This window comes from Xenopus laevis, chromosome 9_10L (assembly GCF_017654675.1).
Source record: "Xenopus laevis strain J_2021 chromosome 9_10L, Xenopus_laevis_v10.1, whole genome shotgun sequence".
Taxonomy (NCBI): domain Eukaryota; kingdom Metazoa; phylum Chordata; class Amphibia; order Anura; family Pipidae; genus Xenopus; species Xenopus laevis.
The window spans coordinates 125,944,199-125,965,526 of record NC_054387.1 but is presented as its reverse complement, the minus strand read 5'-3'; the positions used below and the strand labels follow the sequence as shown (position 1 = coordinate 125,965,526).

Genomic DNA, 21,328 nt, shown 5'->3' with positions numbered 1-21,328 from the left:
AGCACAGGATACACAGTAGATAACAGATTGTAAGGTGCTAGGATCCTGCAGCCGCAGGAATCCTGCGTTTCGGTGTCAAGTGTGTGACGGAACTGACATAGGTGTGTGGTGCACTTCTTCACGTGTGTTGCGACACATGCATATGCCAAGGCCTGCGTTTCCTTGTTAAGTGATCATTGCCTACAAGAGCGTCTCTGAGCCTTTTACATTCCCTGAACTGTTGAAGAGCACGGCCTGATTTCTTGATTCCTCTGTCTGCTGAACCCTTTGTTGACTTCTGCCTGACTCCGATTCTGATCCTGTGCTGCCTGCCCCTGACCCTCTGCCCATTTTGACTTGGATTCCTGACTGATGATTCAGTGCTTTATCTTTCTGGACCATTTCTACTGGGCACTTCTGTCACTCATCCATGTGGTCAGTTCTGTTGCAATTCCAGGTGCTTTTTTCCCTGTGGGAGGTGCAGGAGAGGCTATTTCCTAAAGAAAGTCCTCCCTCTCCATCAAAGCCAATAAGGTGAGAGAACAAAAAGTTCTAAATAAAATAAAATAACAAAGTGTGATATGCATTACTCCCCTATGCAATGTACAAAGGTTATGGCAAAAGGTGGATCTCTGGAAAACCCTTTGCCATTTTATCCAAGCTCCCTCAACAAACACTACAACAAATGTTGTAAAACCGCAATCCATAAAGCAAAGACTGAAAATGAGGAGCACATTGTTGCAGATACTAAGATGCAGATTGACATTGTGGACGCATTATATAATGGTAATAATGTGGTTATAATGGATACAGAAAAGGCAAATGTGCCAGTTTTCTTCAGGATATACAATTGACAAATCAGATTTTCAAGACCTACCCTATATGGGCACTGATAGCTCAGATCAGTGATTGATGCAGTTTGTGGTATATAACGGTTTACTCAAAATGTAACATTTTACTCAAAATGGGAACAGTGCACCAGGGTCACATGGAATATACCCACAGGAACTGACAAACCAATATTAGCAAGGCCTCTATTTCTAAACTGTCTCATATTTGGTTTCAAATAGTATTTTATCTATATATGAGAGGAAAGCTGCTGTAATTCTTGTATTCTTGTATTTAAAAAAAAAAATATTATGATCTCAGTCTGGCAATTACAGGCCAGTAGGCTTGACATCTGACACAAAAAGGGCAACTAAACTGTTAAACGGTTTGGAAAGTCTCAGTTATGATAAAATATTGGCAAATTGAGGTTGTTTGGTATGGGGAAGAAGCACTTGAGGGGTATATGATAGCTAGGTACAAATATATAAGGGGATTGTATAATAATCTCTCAAGTTCTTTATTTACCAGTAGGTCTTTCCAGCACACACAAGGTCATCCCAATATTCAGAAAGGGTTTTTACAGTAAGAGCTCTGAAGTTGTGGAAGTCATACTGGCTGATAGATTAGATAGCTTCAAGAAGGGGGTTGGATGGCTTCTTAGAAAGTAAGGAATTACAGAGATATTGGAAATAGCTCTTAGTACAAATTGATTCAGGGACTGGTCCAATTGCCATCTTGGACTCGGGAAGGGAATTTTTCCTCCTCTGAGGCAAACTAGAAAGGCTTCAGAAGGGTTTTTTGGCCTTTCCCTGGATCAACTAACAGTTAAGCAGGCTTTATATAGACATACATTTTCAATTTGATGGATGTGCGTCTATTTTCAACCTACAGTAACTTACTATGTTACTATGTAATAGAGCAGGAGAGGTTAACCCCCATATGTTAAAAATTCATATGTCGCAATGTAATGTCCTTCTTTAATTAAGGTAAATTGGCTCACAGCTCTGTACTAAACACTATTGCAATTAAAATGAATTATTTTTCTAGTTTTCAAGATATCAGCAGGTTTACATTACTAAAATAATGGATTTGAAACAACTCCAGCCACTGGTCATTTCAGCCTACTCACTACAGTCAGCTGAATGTTAATACTGTGAAAAACCTACATATTGTGAGGTTGCTCTGCTTGGAACTGACCATGGTAGTAAGGTGCTATTCTGTATTGAAAAAAATGCCAAAAATGTGCAGTTAGGTGATACGTTTTATTGGCTAACTGAGCAAATAAAAAATGCAAGGTCTCGAGTTGACAATGTTACAATCTCTTCTTCAGGTTTAAAGATGTTACATTATATGACAATGTACTAGAGAACATTTATACAAACCAAGACAGAATATAGTGGAGTGTGCAAAAGTGGGACAAGAAAAAAGTGAAGAGACAAGAAAAGAACTTATAATAAACTGTAATAATTAACTACAAATGGGAATATTTCTGCCTAGATATTGATAGACCTATGCTACAAATATTACAGAATAAGGCAGTAGGGGAAGGAAAAGATGGGGATGGAGAGTGAGTAGAAAGAAGCAATAGGTGGGGAAGGAAAGTGAAGAGATGGAAAATGTAAACAAATGATTATCAGAAAGGCGAATGGGTCACTAGTTAAACCAGAAATAGATAGAAATAGATATATTTAGTAACGACAAGATCAGACCAGAGACGACTCTTCTCTTCACATGAACTTAATTTTCTATGCAAAGCAACATCACACACTTCTTTTCTCAAAGAATTGATTTTCAGATGACTTGCTGAAAATTATTGCAACATTAAAAACTGCTAATATCCGGAAAATGACAACAATAGGAATTTATATAAATCGCAAAAGTGCTAAGATGACCCTCTGATCAATTTTGCCTTCATTTCGATTTTCTTTAACCCTTCAATTGCTTGACAGTAATGAATGAGTTGGATTGTCATATATGCTTTTGAATTCTTTACAAAGTATTTACATAACTTTTATACTAAGATCGTGTCAACCCTTTTCATTGTAAGTGCTCGTCGTTTGTTTAGGCTTTGCATGTATACAAATGATGAGACTTGGTACGGATACATAAGGTAGGAAGGGCATTTGTAATTGAATAAAAAATTCTATATAAGTTGGATGTATAAGAAGAGCTGGATAGAGCACCAGAAACATTCTCTTGCAGAGGATCTACAACAGCTTGCCTTTAGACCCTGGGATACAACTGATTAAAACCAACCTATGGATCTCCACAGTTTTAACATAGGCTTAGCACTTTGGTTTATTTTACTGATTCTGGAGGCAGTTACTGGAACATTCATAAATGCATTTATCATAACAATACTTCTGCATGGATATTTTAGAAAACAGAAAATGAGTGACAATGATAAAATATTAATCACTCTCAGCATCAAAAATATTTATTCTCCCCTGGTCTGTTCTGCTGCATTGATTTTATTTTTTGTGTGGCCTCAGATTAACAATGAGATTTATGCCATGTTTGGCATCTTTATGCTGACCATTTTTAGCACAATTTCAATGTTCTGGCTTACAGCCTGCCTTTGTGTCTTCTACTTTATAAAAATTGTCAATTTCAGCTGTGGGATCCTTCTTTGGGCTAAGATGAAGATCAGAATCGTTGTTCCATGGTTGATATTCTTCTCAGAACTGGTCTCCTTGTGCTGGACTTTCTTTACCATGTTGCCATTAGTCAACGATAAACAATCTTCACAAAACAGTTCATCTTTCTTTTCAGGCAACACTACGTCGGAAGCAAATGCCGCCATTTTTGATCTGATATGCATTGCTGTTTCTCTACCTCTGCTGATCATTATAATCACTACTTTCTCTACTGCTGGGTCACTTTATTTGCACAGGCGAAGAATGGAAAAGAACATAGGTGCTTCTAGCAGTCTGAAAGCACATGAAAGTGCTGTGTGGATGATGACACATCTCCTGCTTCTATACACACTCGTATTGGTGGTACAGAGTCTTCATTTTAGTGGTGTCTTTGTCCCACTAAGCTTTGGATATTGTCTGAATTACATCATCTTATTTTGCTTCCCATTAGTACAATCTGTCCTTCTAATTAAAAGTAACCCTAAACTAAAGGACAAGCTGAAGCAAATAAGCCTTGTTTGCAGCAACTGATACCTAGATGTTACAAAGAAAAAAAGGTTCAAGCAACCAAAGAAAATCTTCAGAACAACAAAATTCTAAAAAGGAAACTGTGTCATTGCCTTAATGTTATTGTCCATAGGTGTGACGTGAAAGCCACATGACAAAACCATTAACAGGTCAAATATTTTGACAAAGACCACACAGGAGAGGTTTTCTCTGAAGAAATGTGTGGAATTCAATAAAGTAGTCTAGAAAGGATGGTTTGATTTTAGGATTAAATAGTGGGTGTCTGGTGTGGGATGTATAGGAACACACTGTTGTACAACAGCATGAAATGAATTGGACACAAAAAGGAAGAACTGATATGGGGAGCAAAGCCAGTGTTTATCTCCACCCTTTTAAAATTGTACAGCCAGTATAGGGAGCTAAACAAATGTTGATGGAGTGAGGCTGGGTATAGTTTGTAATTAAATGTAAATGAGATCATTATTGATTGTAGCAGTGATCAATGGCAAATAGAAAAGTACATGAGCGGCAGATTGATACAGAAGTTGGTGGAAGAAACCATAAACCAAAAATCAAATATTCAAATTAAATTTACAAGCAAACTGAAACAGTTCATATTGTCCCACTATGGCTTTTATAGAGGGTTTTCTAACTACTGTATTTACAGCAATTACCATGGATGAGAATATTTCTGAGACCAAAGCATACTGTTTATGTTCACTTTTATTTCCAAGTTCTCCTAAGTAATACAGATTTGGGATTTTTTATCCAAAACCTATTATCAGAATACTCCAAGAACTATCTATGTTTTTTTCCCACAGTTGGTTTTTTCCCTCTGATTTGCTATTCCCTAAAATCAAACAATACCTTGCAATTAACTAGCTCAGAACTAGCTCTCTCCCTGAACCAGTTGTACTGGCTGATACATTAGATAGCTTTAAGAAACATTAGATTAGGTATAATAAGGGTTTGTATGGTGTTTAGCAAGTGAAGGAATACATGGTTATGGAAGATAGCTCATAGTACAAGTTGATCCAGGGACTAGTCATCATGGAGTCAGGAAGGAATTTTTTCCCCCTCTGAGGCAAATTGGAGAGGCTTCAGATGGGGTGTTTTGCCTTCCTCTGGATCAACTGGAAGATAGGCAGGTTAAAAAAAATAAAAAAAAGGTTGAACTTGATGGACGTGTGTCTTTTTTCAACCTAACTTACTATGTTACAATGTTACTAAGTCTATGGTTAGAGATGATGTTCACCTTTACATAAAATTTTTGTATTTTAAAAATTGGCCTTTTATAAGCACTTGTCTATCATTAAGGTTGAATGTGTTTTTGAATTGTTTTCCATCCTATCTTGCCTATCTGGTTGTAAGGATCACTGGCCTTGGCAGTCAAGAAACAAATGGACTGTGTAGGTTCAGTTTTCTAGTTAGTGTTCTAGTAATTGATTAATTAAAACTAGTTAATTAGTACAAGTTGCAAATTGTAGAGGCTTCAAATGTTTTTTTTTTTGTCTTCCTCTGGATTAACTATCAGTTAGACAGGTTTTATATAGACTTTAAAGGTTGAACTTGATGGATGTGTGTCTTTTTTTCAACCTAACTTACTATGTTACATTTTGATCTTTGTCTATTCATCTTCCATTCTGATGCCCAGACTGCTAACTGCTAGTTGGAGTAGTTAAACCCTAACAACAAGCAGACATTTGTGGGGCACTGTATCTAACACTTTGGCAAAATCTAAATAGATCACATCTACTCCCCCCCCACTGTCCAGCCTCTTACTTCCCTCATCATAAAAAGCAATCAAATTTGTCTGACATGACCTATCCTTCATAAAGCCATGCTGATTACTTCTCATGATGCCATTCACTAGGACAAATTTTTCAATGTGATCCCTTAACAAGCCTTCAAATAACTTGCCCACCACATATGTGAAACTTACTGGCCTATAATTGCCAGGCTGAGATCCCAATCCCTTTTTAAATATTGGAATCACATCAGCTTTCCTTAATCCATAGGCACCACGCCAGACGAAAGTGAGTCTGAGAAAATCAGAAATAGGGGCTGATCTAAAACTGAACTCTCTTAGAACCCAGGGGTGTATGCCATCTGGCCCTGGCACCTTGTTTAAATAAAATTTTATTAAAGCTTTATGAACCATATCCTGAGTCAGACACTGATTAGATTGAGCTGAGAAACAGTGCAGCTATGTGAGGAGTCTTAGAACTCTGACTTCTCTATTGTATACACTGAAGAAAAAACTGATTTAGCACATTTGTCTTTTCTGTATCTGCTAAAACCATACTGGTTTAAAAAGGGCTCTTGCTGCCCGAAACAGTGTCGTGTGGACGCACAATAAATCACTGATGAGCAGGTATTCTGCTGTTTGCCTTTGATCTCCATATCCTATGATTGGTTCCAGTATTTAAACCAGCAACAACCTGAATCTTTTTGCTATTAATATACTTAAAAAGCTTTTTGAGGTTAGTCTAAGCCTCTGCAGCAATGTGCTCCTCAAAATTTATTATAGTGTTTATATAAGTTAAATGCCGCTTCTGTCCTATTTATTTTGTATAAGTTTCTGACTGGTGACATTACTGGTGTTACAATTTCTCCTAGTATTTAAGAGAAAGTTGTGAAAATGTTAAACTGACCTCTGTCTTTTGACAAAAATGATTTTTATGTTCTGACACAGGAACATATCAAGAAAATAAAAGTAATATTGAGATATCAAGACACCTTTTTAACTCAACAGTTTGTGTTTGTAGCTTTAGTAATCCCCTAAAGACCATCGTAATATTGCCTAATTCAGCTGTTCTACAACAGATGCATGTCGATTTAGAAATCAAAAATAGCCCCAACATAGAATCTCGTAAAACTTCATTGGGGATTATTATAATAAATGGTTGATGTTTATGTGTCTTTTTTTAAATTCAGAAACTAAATTGACTAATTAATAAAAAAAAAATAAGTTAAACACACTTTACATTTGCATTTTTACACCGTACACCATCATTCCAAGATACAATGGACTTGCTTTCATTGTATCTTTGTACATATGAAGGATTTATAATTTAAACAGGTAGAGGAAATATCTTCTGTTGGAAGACAGTTCCCTGTTATAAAGGGGTAAGAACAGTGTCACCCCCGTCAACAGTTTGATCAAGAATAGGAGACAGAGGCAGTTATGTTTTCGATACTTGTGGGTGTGGAAGTGGGTTCTACAAATTCAATCAGTTCTCTCCCTGCCCTACCTCCTGTTCAACTATCTATTTAGTACTTTGGTTGATAATTTAAGCTAGGATCCTTAAATGTAGAGTTTATAAAAGTTCATGCCCATATTTGAGTTTATGAGTTCTATCCCTTCCCTACCTCAACTCTTTCTTTAGTTTTTGGGTGGATTATTTAAGAAAGGATCCTTTATATACATATTAAATGTATTAAAGTCATTGCCCTAATGTGAGTTTAGCATTGTTACCTTGAAAACCTGGCTAAAACCTGGAAGATGTATAAGTGCCAGGTTAAGAAACTTGCTTAGTGGGCTGGGAACAAGATGTGCTTATAATATTAATTCTCTAATCCTTTAAGATACTGTAACTGTTACACATATCTCTCTTAAGCTGTGAGTATTTATAAAAATGTGTTATTGTTAAAAAACTCTCTCTCTCTTTTTCTCTTTCTCTCTCTCTATATATATATATATCTCTGTATACATATCTATCTATCTATATATATGTATATATAGACAAATACAAGAGTCCTCTGCACTCAACCTATTATCAATATATTTAAGACAGAGACATTTTGTGCATACTGCTACTAAAAAATGCCTTACCCTTTAAACAAAACAGGGATTGTTTGTCCATATATTGCAATATATTTAAGCTGGCCAACTACGTCAATGTCATCCCATATCTGGCCAGTCCTATGCTCAATTTTATCTGATTCATTAAGAATTTCCCTTGTTTGTTAATAATACAAAGTTGCAATAATATGCAATAATAATGAAGTATGTGTAACCCTTTCGACACCCCTTTGTCGGTGTTACACTCCACGTGTGGCACTTACCTGATGGCACGGGACAAACCTGAGCCACTCTGCAGTGGTATTGGGAGAGACTGGGTACCTGGTACTTACTAGCACAGTGCCTCCACCTAGTGGGATCCAGGAATGCACCTACGGGTGGCCCCACTAGGAATACAGTAATAACACAAACAGTATTGGTTAAACTGAATAACGGTTTATCTAAAATAAATTGCCAATTAGTACATGCAGCACTCCTAACCGGTGGCAATAGGGCCTCACTAACCAACTTGCTAGTGCAATCTGTCTAGCTAACTAACAAGGCAAAGTCCTTTCATGTCCTTTAATGTAAACAGTCTGTTTATCTTCAGCACTCTTTAGGGTACTTTAAACAGGATACTCACATAAATCCTCTTTAGATCTCTCTTCAGGTGAATCCAGCACATTCAGTCATACAGTGCAACTACCAGGCCCTTTGGATGCTCAGATAGGAATCTCCTGCTGGTTGTTCCTCCAATCTGTATTCCTTTCACACTCTCTGTCTTTCCAGGCACAGTATCTGGCCTTAGATATGGGTGAAACATGCGTCACGCACTCTATTAATTTTAAAATTGGTTGGGCAGGGCGCCGGAACGGACAAAAATAAGGGGCTGACACCGTTTACTGGGAGGGCATGGTGTGGTGGGTGAAGGGGTTGGTATGTAAGTGGTTTTTACATGCATTTCCCACTAATTTCGCATAGCAGTATGCAACTTGCAACTACAACTCTCTGCATAGCAGTACGCAACCTGCAACTACAACTCTCTGCAACTGCCACCTTCTCATAATTTAAGGCAGCTTTTGCCAATTGTCACTTTAGGCAATTCTTGCCAATTGTAACTTAAGGCAGCTTTGCCAATTTGGGGGGGGCTACCCTGTGGGAGACGGTGTTGGTTTACAAGGTACTGCTTCAGGTGGAAGCTTCAACGCTCATATCAAAGCAGATATCCGCCAATTGGGAGGGTTGTGCTGTGGTTGAAGGGGTTGGCTGACCAAGGGCTGCACAGCGGGGGTTGTTCCAATAGAGACGCAAACTCTGGGATTTACCAAGCCTGCCTCTCCAACGATTAGCAGCACTTCTACCCATACTAATGTAGTACACATCTGGGGTGCTAACTAAGTGAGCGACTTGCACAACCCCACCAATTTAGGCCCAGTGACCCTTTGGGTTATGTGCTTCTAAGGGGGCGATTTGTGTTGTATAACATTGTATGTAGTCTACTACCCCAATTACCCCCATATTTATTACTTAATAGTGTTTAAACAGAGTCTTTTGGGGTGACCTCCACTAGTATACATTTACCACTTATCCGTACCACCAGCCCACCACCCCAAGTTAATCCGTCTCCCCGGTCCTAACCATGTTTTAATGATCACTGGACTTTTTTATCTTATTTATCAGTAATAAAAGTTAAGTTTTAATGGTGTATAAATACGAGCTTGTGGACAAGCTTTGATGGGAGGGTGCAAATACATGGGTCAGTTCTTTCTCTTTCTTGTTCTCACAGTATGTGGCTTCCCTGTGCCAGCCCGATCCAAATGAATGTTTTTGGTGCAGCCTCTCAGCTCTCTGGGCCCACCAGCAGCTCTCTGGCCTCTTTCTCTGTCCACCATGCGGCTCTCTATGCCAGGCTCTCTTCTTTTGCCAGTCTCTGTGACTTCCTCTTCCTGCCAGCCACTCACTAACTGCTGTGTCACTTCCTACTGCACTGAATAGCTGGTTGCTAGGTAACAGCTTAAAGCACACAGACACAGGATCTGGGTTTCTGCCCTTACAGGGATAAGAGCAAAGAGTTTGCACAAATTCCCTACATATGTATTGTTGCATTTGTTTTGTTTTTTTTAGATGGGGGTCCATGACCCCCATTTAAAAGCTGGAAAGAGTCTTAAGAAAAGGGAAAGAATTACAAAACTATAAAAAATAAATAATGAGGACCAATTGAAAAGTTACTTAGAAATGACATAACATCTAAAAGTTAAATGAAAGGTGAACCACTCCTTTAAACAATGAAGGCTACTTTGATAGGCAAAGCAGACAAGTATCAGATATTATAAGAAGTCCAGTAATATATACGTGTTCTCTAAAATAGAACTATGCCATGTAAACCAGATGCTAGAATGATTTGCATTTTCCATTGGGTTGGTTCTAGCTATATCTTATGTGTCTGATAAGCTTCTGATCATACCTGTTACACTCAGTTAGAAGAAATAGCTCTCTATTGTAAAATAGAATCACTGGAAAATGCTGTCAGAATTTGACTTGATTTTTGCCATCATTCTTGTCATATCATGGATATGTGGGACCGTCCTAAACTCATCCATTGTAGCTGTGTATCTCAGTGACTGGAAGAAAGGATTGAACCTTGGTGCCTGTGATCAAATCATTCTCACCATGGGCTGCACCAATCTACTCATGCAGTGGTTATTAACATTGCATCTGATGTTCGTGTCTTATCAAATATACAGTCTACTTGCCAACAAATTAATTTTTGGTCTTATCTCCTTTATGTTAGAGTTTTCCATCTCTCTCTCATTTTGGCTCACTGCCTGGCTTACAGGCTACTACTGTGTGCGACTGGTCAACTTCACCAATAGATTCTTCATTCAATTAAAAAGAGGAATTTCCAGTGTGGTTGTATACTGCCTACTGGGAACAGTGTTTATTTCCTTTGTTATTAATTTGCCTGTTATTTGGACAACGCACATAATAACTGAACAAAATCTAACAACAACTATCATGTTTGATAATAATGCTGCAGTTATTTCATTATATGCCACTTTTACTTGCTTCCTTCCAACTATAATAACTTCCTTTGGTATTGGCCTCAGTTTGATGTCCCTTCTAACACATGTCCATAAGATGAAGCAGAATTCTTCTCAGTTCTGGAATCCTCAACTGAAAAGCCATGTAAAAGCTTGCAGGACAATGCTACTTCTTTTGACTTTGAACTTGATATTCTTTCTTACTATTTATATAGCCTTTGAGCTAAGAGAAAAGACTGGAACTATTGGGCAACATGTAATCTGGTATATTATGTTGTCAAATCCCTCTCTTAAAGCCATAATTCTTCTGTTTGGAAACTCCAGGTTAGCAAATGCCTGGTCAAAGGTCTTGTTTTCTCAGTAATTGGGTCATATGAATGGCATTTGCCCTACTATAGAATAATTATTATGGTCAATTTACTAGAAAATACCTTTTTTTCCAACTGTATCTGAATTATCACTAACTACAACTGCTAAAGTGTCAGTGGGAATAAAATATAGGTATTAGAAAATGGAATAAACATAGTTCATAAATCAGGTTATTTAAGGAGATAATTGATTAACTAATAATCCACGATTATTCATTAATGATATATTTCTACTGCTTATGATTAAGAGCGGCTGCACCTGAAACGCATCAAGCAACGTTCTGTAACATGTCTTTTTTAACTACAGACTAATAAAGATTTGGAATTTAAAATATTTCGGAGTGTGGAACCATCTCTTCTTGCCTTCGATATATTTCTACTGCTGGCTTCTATAGGCTGCTAGTGTAATTGGCTAATTTTTCAATGTCACATAAGAAGTAAACTGAATATGTGGTCCATGAGGAGGAACAGAAAATTCTCTGTAGGGTTCTTACAGATGATGAAGTACAGTATGTTGTATCTATATGTACGAAACCTCATCACTTTGTTAGCTTAAAATAATGTACCAGTTGTTGTGCATGAATTATTTTGTGTGGATTCTTCTTTGTGTAAGTCTTACTTTTTCCCTATTTTGTGTGTATTCCTAGGATGACAGAATGTAAAATGATGATAAAATTGTTGATTTAATCAGAATTAAACATTTTCTTTGTCATATTCACTAATTTACTAATTATTACTATGAATTTGGTATGAATGACTTGATTTTTTTCATATTGACAATTAACCAGCTTTTCATTTATGCCTATTTGAGTTTTGCTTTGTGTCATTCGTTATATATAAGGTATACTCTATAGTACACTCAACACAACTAATGTGAATCAATATAATAATAATAATAATAATAAAAATAGTAATTGCTACTTATAAGCAACGCTTACCCTGGTTGTCTACTGGCCGGCGAGGACACCTGCTGCCGTGATTGTTCTCCCCTTCATTGCCGGTTGTCCTATGGCATGTGCGGCATACATTTCAAGGTTTTACGTGACGGCGTGATGATGTCATCGTTCCTTGGCACAAAATTCAAAGTTATTTAAAGGGACTTTGAATGAAAACTCATTGCCCATTGTTCGGTCTACCTTGTTTAATTCCTGGGTGTTTATTCCTTGTGAATTCTACTTGTGTATTCTGGTTTTGACCCTTGCCTGCCTGACTATTCTGAACTTTGCAATCCTGATCCTAGCCTGTCTGACTATCCTGTGAACTCTGCCTGTACTGACCCGGCCTGTCTGACCACGCTATTCAGTTTGATCCTTCTGAGTAGTGTTGCCTTCCGTCCTAAATCCTTTGTAAACAATTGTGCCCTTTTGCTCTTCCAGAACTCTTGCTTGGCTCCTCTCTTATCAAAACCAGTACCAGTAACATCAACACATTTTTTCGTTACTATTCAACGAAAAAAAACCCACCAAGACAAATTAAACTTCAAAATAGCAAAGCCTTTATTAAGAAATAACTTACAGAAACTCCACTTCCCCTCCTCTTCAATAAAGGCGACAGGGCGACCATCCATCCTGCGGCATTTGATTTCTCCTCCCTGGCTGTTCTACTGACAGCATGCGGCTTCTACTCCTCCTTGTTGGATTCGGTGCCCAGCAGATTCTCGATGAAGAAAGAAGACACCCTGGCAGTAGTGGTACATTGGGCTTCCGTGGAATCATCGGGATGTAGGAGATAAAGGCACAGAACAGGCCTCGGCAGGCGCCAAGTGATGACAATTTGGGATGAGCTGTTCTGGGTGGGCCCGGGAGATGAGACAGAGAAGTCTAGGTACGCCTATGGAAGATCTGCTTGGCGCATCTGCTCGGGCTCCGTGCAGCGTGCGCAACTGCTCCTGATTATCATATGTAGTATGAATAGAATCACAAAACACATACACCTGTTATCCAGAATGCTTGGGACCTGGTATTTTCCGATAAGAGGCTATCCATAATTTGGAAAGTGGCACCAAGTTTTGTGACACAATTAAAAAAAAGAATCAATATTCTATACCTAGATTGATGACAGGTAGCCAAGATGCAAGCAAAATTTTCTAAGATCAGCATGGAATTATAAGTAGCAAGAATGTCCAAATGTCCTCATTTATAATGTCAAATGATATCAGTTACACAAGGTTTCCAGTGTTATCCTCCACCACACCTCTTTGACGTATTTGGCCAACTTAAATATATTGCAATATATGGACAAACAATCCCTGTTTTGTTTAAAGGGGAGGACATTTTTAGTAGCTTAACAGACACAACATGTCCATAATATTGATATGAGTTTGTGCAATTCAGCATTCAGCAGTGTCATGATCGGCACCCTAAACCAGGACAAGTGCTAGGCTTCCTGGTTACGGCTCAATCTTCCGCCTGTAGCAGCCGCCTTTGGCCTCAGGAGGAGCCCTCCACTACTCAGATGCCACCAGGTCTTAATAAGAGAGAAGCCAAGCAAGAGTTCTGGATGAGCAAAAGGGAACGATTGTTTAACAAAGATTTAGGACAGAAGGCAACACAACTCAGAAGGATCAAATGGAATAGCGTGGTCAGACAGGCTGGGTCAGTTCAAAGGATAGTCAGGCAGGCAAGGGTCAGGATTGCAGAGTTCAGAATAGTCAGGCAGGCAGGCAAGGGTCACAACCAGAATACACAAGTAGAATTATACACCAAGGAACTAAACAAGTTAGACCTAACAACGGATAATGAGTTTTCATTCAAAGCCTCTTTAAATGCCTTTGAATTTTGCACCAAGGCGCAATAACATCATCATGTGTCACGTAAAACCCAGAAGTGAGCGCCATAGGAAAACCGGCAACGAAGGGGACAACAACTACACGGCCACTAGACCACCAGGGTAAGCGTTCCTTACAATCAGCAATTACTATTATTATTATTATTATATTGATTCACATTAGTTGTGTTGAGTGAACTATAGAGTATACCTTATATATAATTATGAAACGAAGCAAAACTCAAATAGGCATAAATGAAAAGCTGCTTTATTGTCGATTTGAACAAATTCAAAAGTCATTCATACCTAATTCATAGTAATAATTAGTAAATTAGTAAATATGACAAAGATCATTTTTAAAATGTTCTGATTAAATCAACAATTTTATCATCTTTTTACATTCTGTCATCTTAGGAACACACACAAAATAGGGAAAAGGACAAAGTAAGACTGACACAAAGAAGAATCCACACAAAATAATTCATGCAAAACAACTGGTAAATTATCTTAAGCTTATCTTAAGTCATGAGGTTTCGTACATATAGATACAACATACTGTACTTCATCATCTGTGAGAACCCAACAGAGAATTTTCTGTTCACCTCATGGACCACATATTCAATTTACTTCTTACGTGACATTAACATAATAACCAATTACATTAGTAGCCTATAGAAGCCAGCAGTAGAAATATATTATTAATGAATAATCGTGGATTATTAGTTAATCAATTATCTCCTTAAATAACCTTATTTATGAATTATTTTCTTATCATTATTCTAATATCAAGATTTTATTCCCACTGACACTTTAGACTGGCAGTTGTAGTTAGTGATAATTCAGCTACAGTTGGAAAAAAAAAGGATATTTTCTAGTAAATTGCTCAGCAGACCATAATAATTATTCTATAGTAGGGCAAATGCCATTCCTATGACCCCATTACTGAGAAAACAAGACCTTTGACCAGGCATTTGCTAACTGGGAGTTTCCAAAAAGAAGAATTATGGCTTTAAGAGAGGGATTTGACAACATAATATACCAGATTACATGTTGCCCAATATTTCCAGTCTTTTCTCTTAGCTCAAAGGCTATATAAATAGCAAGAAAGTATATCAAGTTCACAGTCAAAAGAAGTAGCATTGTCCTGCAAGCTTTTACATGGCATTTCAGCTGAGGATTCCAGAACTGAGAAGAATTCTGCTTCATCTTATGGACATGTGTTAGAAGGGACAACAGACTGAGGCCAATACCAAAGGAAGTTATTATAGTTGGAAGGAAGCAAATAAAAGTGGCATATAATGAAATAACTGCAGCATTATTATCAAACATGATAGTTGTTGTTAGATTCTGTTCAGTTATTATGTACGTTGTCCAAATAACAGGCAAATTAATAACAAAGGAAATAAACACTGTTCCCAGTAGGCAGTATACAACCACACTGGAAATTCCTCTTTTTAATTGAATGAAGAATCTATTGGAGAAGTTGACCAGTCGCACACAGTAGTAGCCTGTAAGCCAGGCAGTGAGCCAAAATGAGAGACAGACGGAAAACTGTAATACAAAGGAGACAACACCATAAATTAATTTGTTGGCAAGTAGACTGTATATTTGATAAGACACGAACATCAGATGTAATGTTAATAACCACTGCATGAGTAGATTGGTGCAGCCCATGGTGAGAATGATTTGATCACAGGCACCAAGGTTCAATCCTTTCTTCCAGGTGCTGAGATACACAGCTACAATGGATGAGTTTAGGACGGTCCCACATATCCATGATATGACAAGAATGATGGCAAAAATCAAGTCAAATTCTGACAGCATTTTCCAGTGATTCTATTTTACAAAAGAGAGCTATTTCTTCCAACTGAGTGTAACAGGTATGATCAGAAGCTTATCAGACACATAAGATATAGCTAGAACCAACCCAATGGAAAATGCAAATAATTCTAGCACCTGGTTTACTTGGCATAGTTCTATTTTAGAGAACACGTATCTATAACTGGACTTCTTATAATATCTGATACTTGTCTGCTTTGCCTATCAAAGTAGCCTTCATTGTTTAAAGGGGTGGTTCACCTTTCATTTAACTTTTAGTATGTTATGAAATTGCCATTTCTAAGTAACTTTTCAATTGGTCTTCATTATTTATTTTTTATAGTTTTATAGTTTTTTTTATAGTTTTGTAATTATTTCAATTTTCTCCTGACTCTTTCCAGCTTTAAAATGGGGGATAAACTCAAATATGGGCAATAACTTTTATAAACTCTACATGTATATAAAGGATCCTAGTTTAAATTATCAACCCTAAAACTAAATACATAGTTGAACTCGAGGTAGGGCAGGGAAAGAACTGATTGAATGTGTAGAACCCACTTCTCTGAGTTAAGGTACATTAGCACATAACTGCCTCCGTCTCCTATTCTTGGTTAAACTGTTGGGGGGGGGGTAACATTGTTCTTACCCCTTTAAAACAGGGAATGATCTTCCAACAGAAGATATTTCTGTTGGAAGTTATAGATCCTTCATATATACAAAGATGCAGTACAATGAAAGCAAGTCCATTGTATCTTGGAATGATGATTTAGGGTGTAAAAATGCTATGTAAATGGTATTTAACTTTTTTTTAAATTAAGTAGTCAATTTAGTTTCTGAGTTTTAAAAAAAAAGGACACATGGACATCAACCATTTATTATAATAATCCCCAATTAAGTTTTAGGAGATTCTATGTTGGGGCTATTTCTGATTTCTAAATCGACATGCATCTGTTGTAGAACAGCTGAATTAGGCAATATGACAATGGTCTCTAGGGGATTACTAAAGCTACAAACACAATATGTTGAGTAAAAAAGTTGTCTTGATATCTCAATATTACTTCATATTTTGATTATTTTCTTGATATGTTCCCGTGTCAGAACATAAAAATCATTTTTGACAAAAGACAGAGGTCAGTTTGACATTTTCATAACTTTCTCTTATAATACTAAGAGAAATTGTAACACCAGTAATGCCACCAGTCAGAAACGTATACAAATTGGAGAAATCCAAAATGTACAGGGTTTACACAAAAGTTCTTCTGCACAAGGGCTTAAAGGCAAGAGAAAAAACAGTACAATACCATCTGAGACCCATAAAGTAAGTAGCGTAGGCCTGTAAAATAATTCCCAACACTATATATTTCTCCCTTGGGGCAGGCAGTTCCTACTAAAAAGTTCCTTCCATACAGTCCCAATGCACCAGGGATAGAGTCTCTTTAAAAATCAATTCACAGAATAAGGTACAGTCTACAATCCTCATTTCTTTTTAGTATTTCAATTTCACAGAGAGGTCCTTTAGGAAATCTGCACAATAACAGTACCTTTGAAAACCCTTGCATGTTCCCAGAAGTTCAAAGCTCTCTTTGTGGCGGGGAATCCAATAAATTATTGGAAAAAGTCTTCCTGCTGCAGCTATGGGAGGGTCCATGACAGTGCCAATGAGGGGTGTCCTGTCCCAGCCACTGTGCAGCCCAATGTCTCATCAGAAAATGGTCCTAGCTAGAAGATTCACATGTAGTTTACTCAGCCCCTGCAGGAATAACAATAAATTCCCTCTCCTCACACCTACATTGTTTAATATCAAGGAGGAACTGCCCCCTGGGGTACACTGGTTTGTCCACTATATAATTCCAATATGGGTGGGGGCTGCAAAAAGTTCTGAGCCCTTGATTATTAAATCTTATCATGTTGAGAATGTTTTGGAAAAAGATGCAAGAACATTTTAGGGGTCAAACAACATGCCCTTCTAATTATTATTATTATTCATCACAGACATTATTTTTCATTTTGAGTTTAGAAGATGCAGCAAAAGAACAAAAAAGGGAATCTTGTATATTGACACTTGAAAATGGAAATAAATATACTGTACCTAGATTGATAACTGGCAGTATCATTTCAACAGGAATTGTCAGAATGAAGCTGTGAGTAACAATAGTGCCCTAAGTTTATAAATGAGGGCACTGAACGGTAGATTCATGACATGATGTGAAAGGTCCAAGAGGAAGAAGTCATTCACTGAGACTGAGCAATGTCACTGCTTTCAAATGTATTCTGCTTTCTCTCAAAGAAGGTGCAGTGACTTAAGCCTAGACATTGGGATGATGTGTAAAAGGGATAGTATAAATTCATCTAACAAGGGCTAGACAGGTTGTCATTTTCCCAGGTGACCCCAGTCATGTGACTTGTGCTCTGATAAACTTCAGTCTTTATTTACTGCTGTACTGCAAGTAGAAGTGATATCACCCCCCCCCCTTTCCCCCCAGCAGCCCATCAGCACAACAACATGAAGGAAACCAGATAACAGCAACCAGACCCCAGCATTGCCAAGTAAAAAGTCCAAGACCTGGCTTTTTCTGAAAGCACATGACGAAGCAAAATGACCTGAGATGGCTGCCTACACACCAATGTGACAAATTTAAAAAAATACATTTATTGGTTCAAGTAAGACATTTTTATGCATTTTTTCAATTATTTTTTAAATAAATTTTGTCATTATTAGAAGTTTTATTAACCTTCCATTCGAGTTGGGAATTCGAACTTTTTAGAGTTAAACAAAAATTCACATTTATTTGAAATTCGATGATTAATCTGTCCCTAAATGAATAGGGTGACATTGTAGCCATAAAATTTGGTGCATGCACAGGATGCTTTATGAAGGTATTACTTTTATTAGAACGACACTTCACAAAGGGGGGCATAAACAAATATTGATATTATATATATATATTGATGTTATAATCTGATGGTTTTATGGTGCTATTGAAACAGAGAATGAATATTCTATACCTGGACCTATACCTAGAACTGGAATAAGAAGTACAAGAGTCATTTTTAACGATCAGATAGGTAGCGACAATGTCCTGCAATTTGTTACGTGTTTTGAAATGAAGAAAATCAAGTGTTGATGTAGGTACAGGAGGAAGCAGAAATTCAGTGAGAAAAAGTCATGTTACTTATTTTAGACCTAAAGAGCCTTTGAGCTAGTAATAATATGCACACAAGAAGGATGAGGGCTTGAAATCTGGACAGATATTGTATCACATTAGCTGGATTATGGAAGGTCTTTCAAGTTATTGTTATGGCAATTTTCTTTTGGTAACGGTCAGGATTCTTATGTAGGTTCTACTGCACAGGGTTCTGTTACTATCTACACTGTTTGGCAAAGCTTGTTTGGGTTCCAACCAACATCAAAGGTTGTAAGAGTATTTAAAAATATCTATATGTGATGTATTATACCACATCAGTTAGATGCTGCATTTTGAGTATGGCCACAACGTAATTACTGAGCCTGAGGTTGTAGGTGTATTCACAATGGAATTTGTCTTGACATAATAAATTGCTCTATAAAAGACAATAATCTTACAGCAGTGCTAATTATTTAGCATGAGCTATTTGCTAACCTGGAAGATATTGAGCATCCATTTGCCCTGACACATGTGGCAAGGTTCAAATTTGGGCACTGTATTTCCCCCACAATACACAGTTTTTTCCCCAGAATTCATGGACCATTGTGTGGGCAATGCGTGAGTTGAACTGGACGCAATATCGCTGTGTACGATTCTTTCAGGTTGCATAGAACTCTTGCTTGCTACATCCAGTGCACCTACAGGAAGTAAAGTATTGACTGACCAGAGAACACCTTCTTCAATAAACCCAATATTAGATTCTCCATCATGTATAATGTTCAATGTGTCATCTGTTACATATCTCTGTCATAACTTCATTACCCCGTAGTATTATAGCAAATAGCTTCATTATAACAAATGGAACAAAGCAACATTGAAAAGATGGTTTATTTTCCATATCACAAAATAATTCATTCATAACAACTGGTTAAGTAACAAGGAATCAAAGACACATTTTAGAAACTTCTTTAAACTACCAGTTTTAATAATATCACCAATTTTTATCAGTTATACATCTAATAACATTTCACCTTTTTTGAAGATCTGTGTTAAAGCCCATGCAATAATCACATCATAGAAGCAAAGTTCTCATAGGTTCATATAGCTATTATACACTAAAGGATAACTGTAAAATATGCTTACACCAGTGTCGTAGAACCAATAACCTTAACATAATTATTATTATTGTACAAAAGTAAAAAAATTCACTCCTATGTCCCTTTTACTGAAAAGACAAGAACTTTGACCAGGCAGTTGCTAACCTGGAGTTCCCAAACAGGAGAATTATGGCTTGACTCGAGGGATTTGATATCATAATAAACCAAATTACATAGTTCCCAATAGTTCCTGTGTTATATTGTAGGGAGGAAACAAAAATAGCCAGAAATAATATCAAGTTTGCGGCGAAAAGAAGTAGCATTGTCCTGCAAGCTTTTACATGGTTCTTCAGCTGAGGATTCCAGAACTCAGAAGTATTCTGCTTCATCTTATGAATATGTTTCAGAAGAGACATCAGAGTGAGTACAATACAGAAGGACGTCATACTAGTTGGAAGGTAGCAAGAAAATGTGAAGTTAAATAAAAAAGGTATTTTATCATTAAAGATACTATTAATTTTTGTTATATTTTGGTCTCTTATTATGTGCATTGTCCAAATAACGGGCATGTGAACGAGGAACAAACCAACCACCGTTCCCAGAAGGCAGTAGACAACCACAGTGGAAATTCCTCGTTTTAATCGAATGAAGAATCTATTGGAGAAGTTGACCAGTCGCAAATAGTAGTAGCTGCTGAGCCAGGCAGTGAGCCACAATGAGAGAGACAATGCCATGTTAAATCCAAAGAAGAAAGAACTTAGGAGTATGTCTTTGGTAAACAGACCGTACAACTGATAAGTCAGGACCATCAGCTCAAATGTTAAAAAGCTCTGCATGAGTAGATTGTTGCAGCCCATGGTGAGAATGATTTGATCGCAGGCACCAAGCTTCAATCCCTTCTTCCAGTCACTGACATACACAGCTACAATGGATGAATTTAGGACGGTTCCACAAGTCCATGTTATAAAAAGTGCAAAGGCGAGAATCTGGTGGAATTTTGACAGCATTTTCTAGTTACTCAATATTTCCAACCAAGTTCTGCTGATATGATCAGGCGCAGATCAGAGAATTAAGATATAAATGGAACTGATGCAAATAATTTTACCATCTGATTTCCTTGACTTGCCGGGCCTATGTTATACAACAAGGAGATATGACGGGACTCTATAATATCTGATACTTGTCTGCTTTACCTATCAAATTAGGTTTCAACGCTTAGATCAGAAAACCTGGACTTAGTAAAAATAAAATAAAAATGTATATTTTGTATTGAGTTTAGCTTATTGTCAAATAACTTACAGTGTCTTTTTCTATCTAAGCTGTCATTAATACATGTAAAATGTAAATTAACAAAGGCAGGAATCTAAGGGGCAGATTTA

At 37.2% G+C, this 21,328-nt stretch overlaps 4 protein-coding genes across 4 annotated transcripts; 2 read left to right on the top strand and 2 right to left on the bottom strand.

The window, feature by feature from the left end:
* Nucleotides 1-3,065: 3,065 nt before the first annotated feature.
* Nucleotides 3,066-3,974, top strand: LOC108701926 (taste receptor type 2 member 40). The gene has a single exon (XM_018236936.1). The coding sequence runs from the start codon at nt 3,066-3,068 to the stop codon at nt 3,972-3,974; it is 909 nt and encodes a 302-aa protein (XP_018092425.1).
* Nucleotides 3,975-10,254: 6,280 nt separating this feature from the next.
* On the top strand, nt 10,255-11,139 carry LOC108702074 (putative taste receptor type 2 member 33). Its single transcript, XM_018237073.1, has one exon. It carries the CDS (start codon nt 10,255-10,257, stop codon nt 11,137-11,139), a length of 885 nt encoding a protein of 294 aa, XP_018092562.1.
* Nucleotides 11,140-14,848: 3,709 nt separating this feature from the next.
* LOC108702073 (taste receptor type 2 member 30) lies at nt 14,849-15,733 on the bottom strand. The gene has a single exon (XM_018237072.1). The coding sequence runs from the start codon at nt 15,731-15,733 to the stop codon at nt 14,849-14,851; it is 885 nt and encodes a 294-aa protein (XP_018092561.1).
* Nucleotides 15,734-20,074: 4,341 nt separating this feature from the next.
* Nucleotides 20,075-20,956, bottom strand: LOC108701925 (putative taste receptor type 2 member 33). The gene has a single exon (XM_018236935.1). The coding sequence runs from the start codon at nt 20,954-20,956 to the stop codon at nt 20,075-20,077; it is 882 nt and encodes a 293-aa protein (XP_018092424.1).
* Between the last annotated feature and the right edge of the window lie 372 nt (nt 20,957-21,328).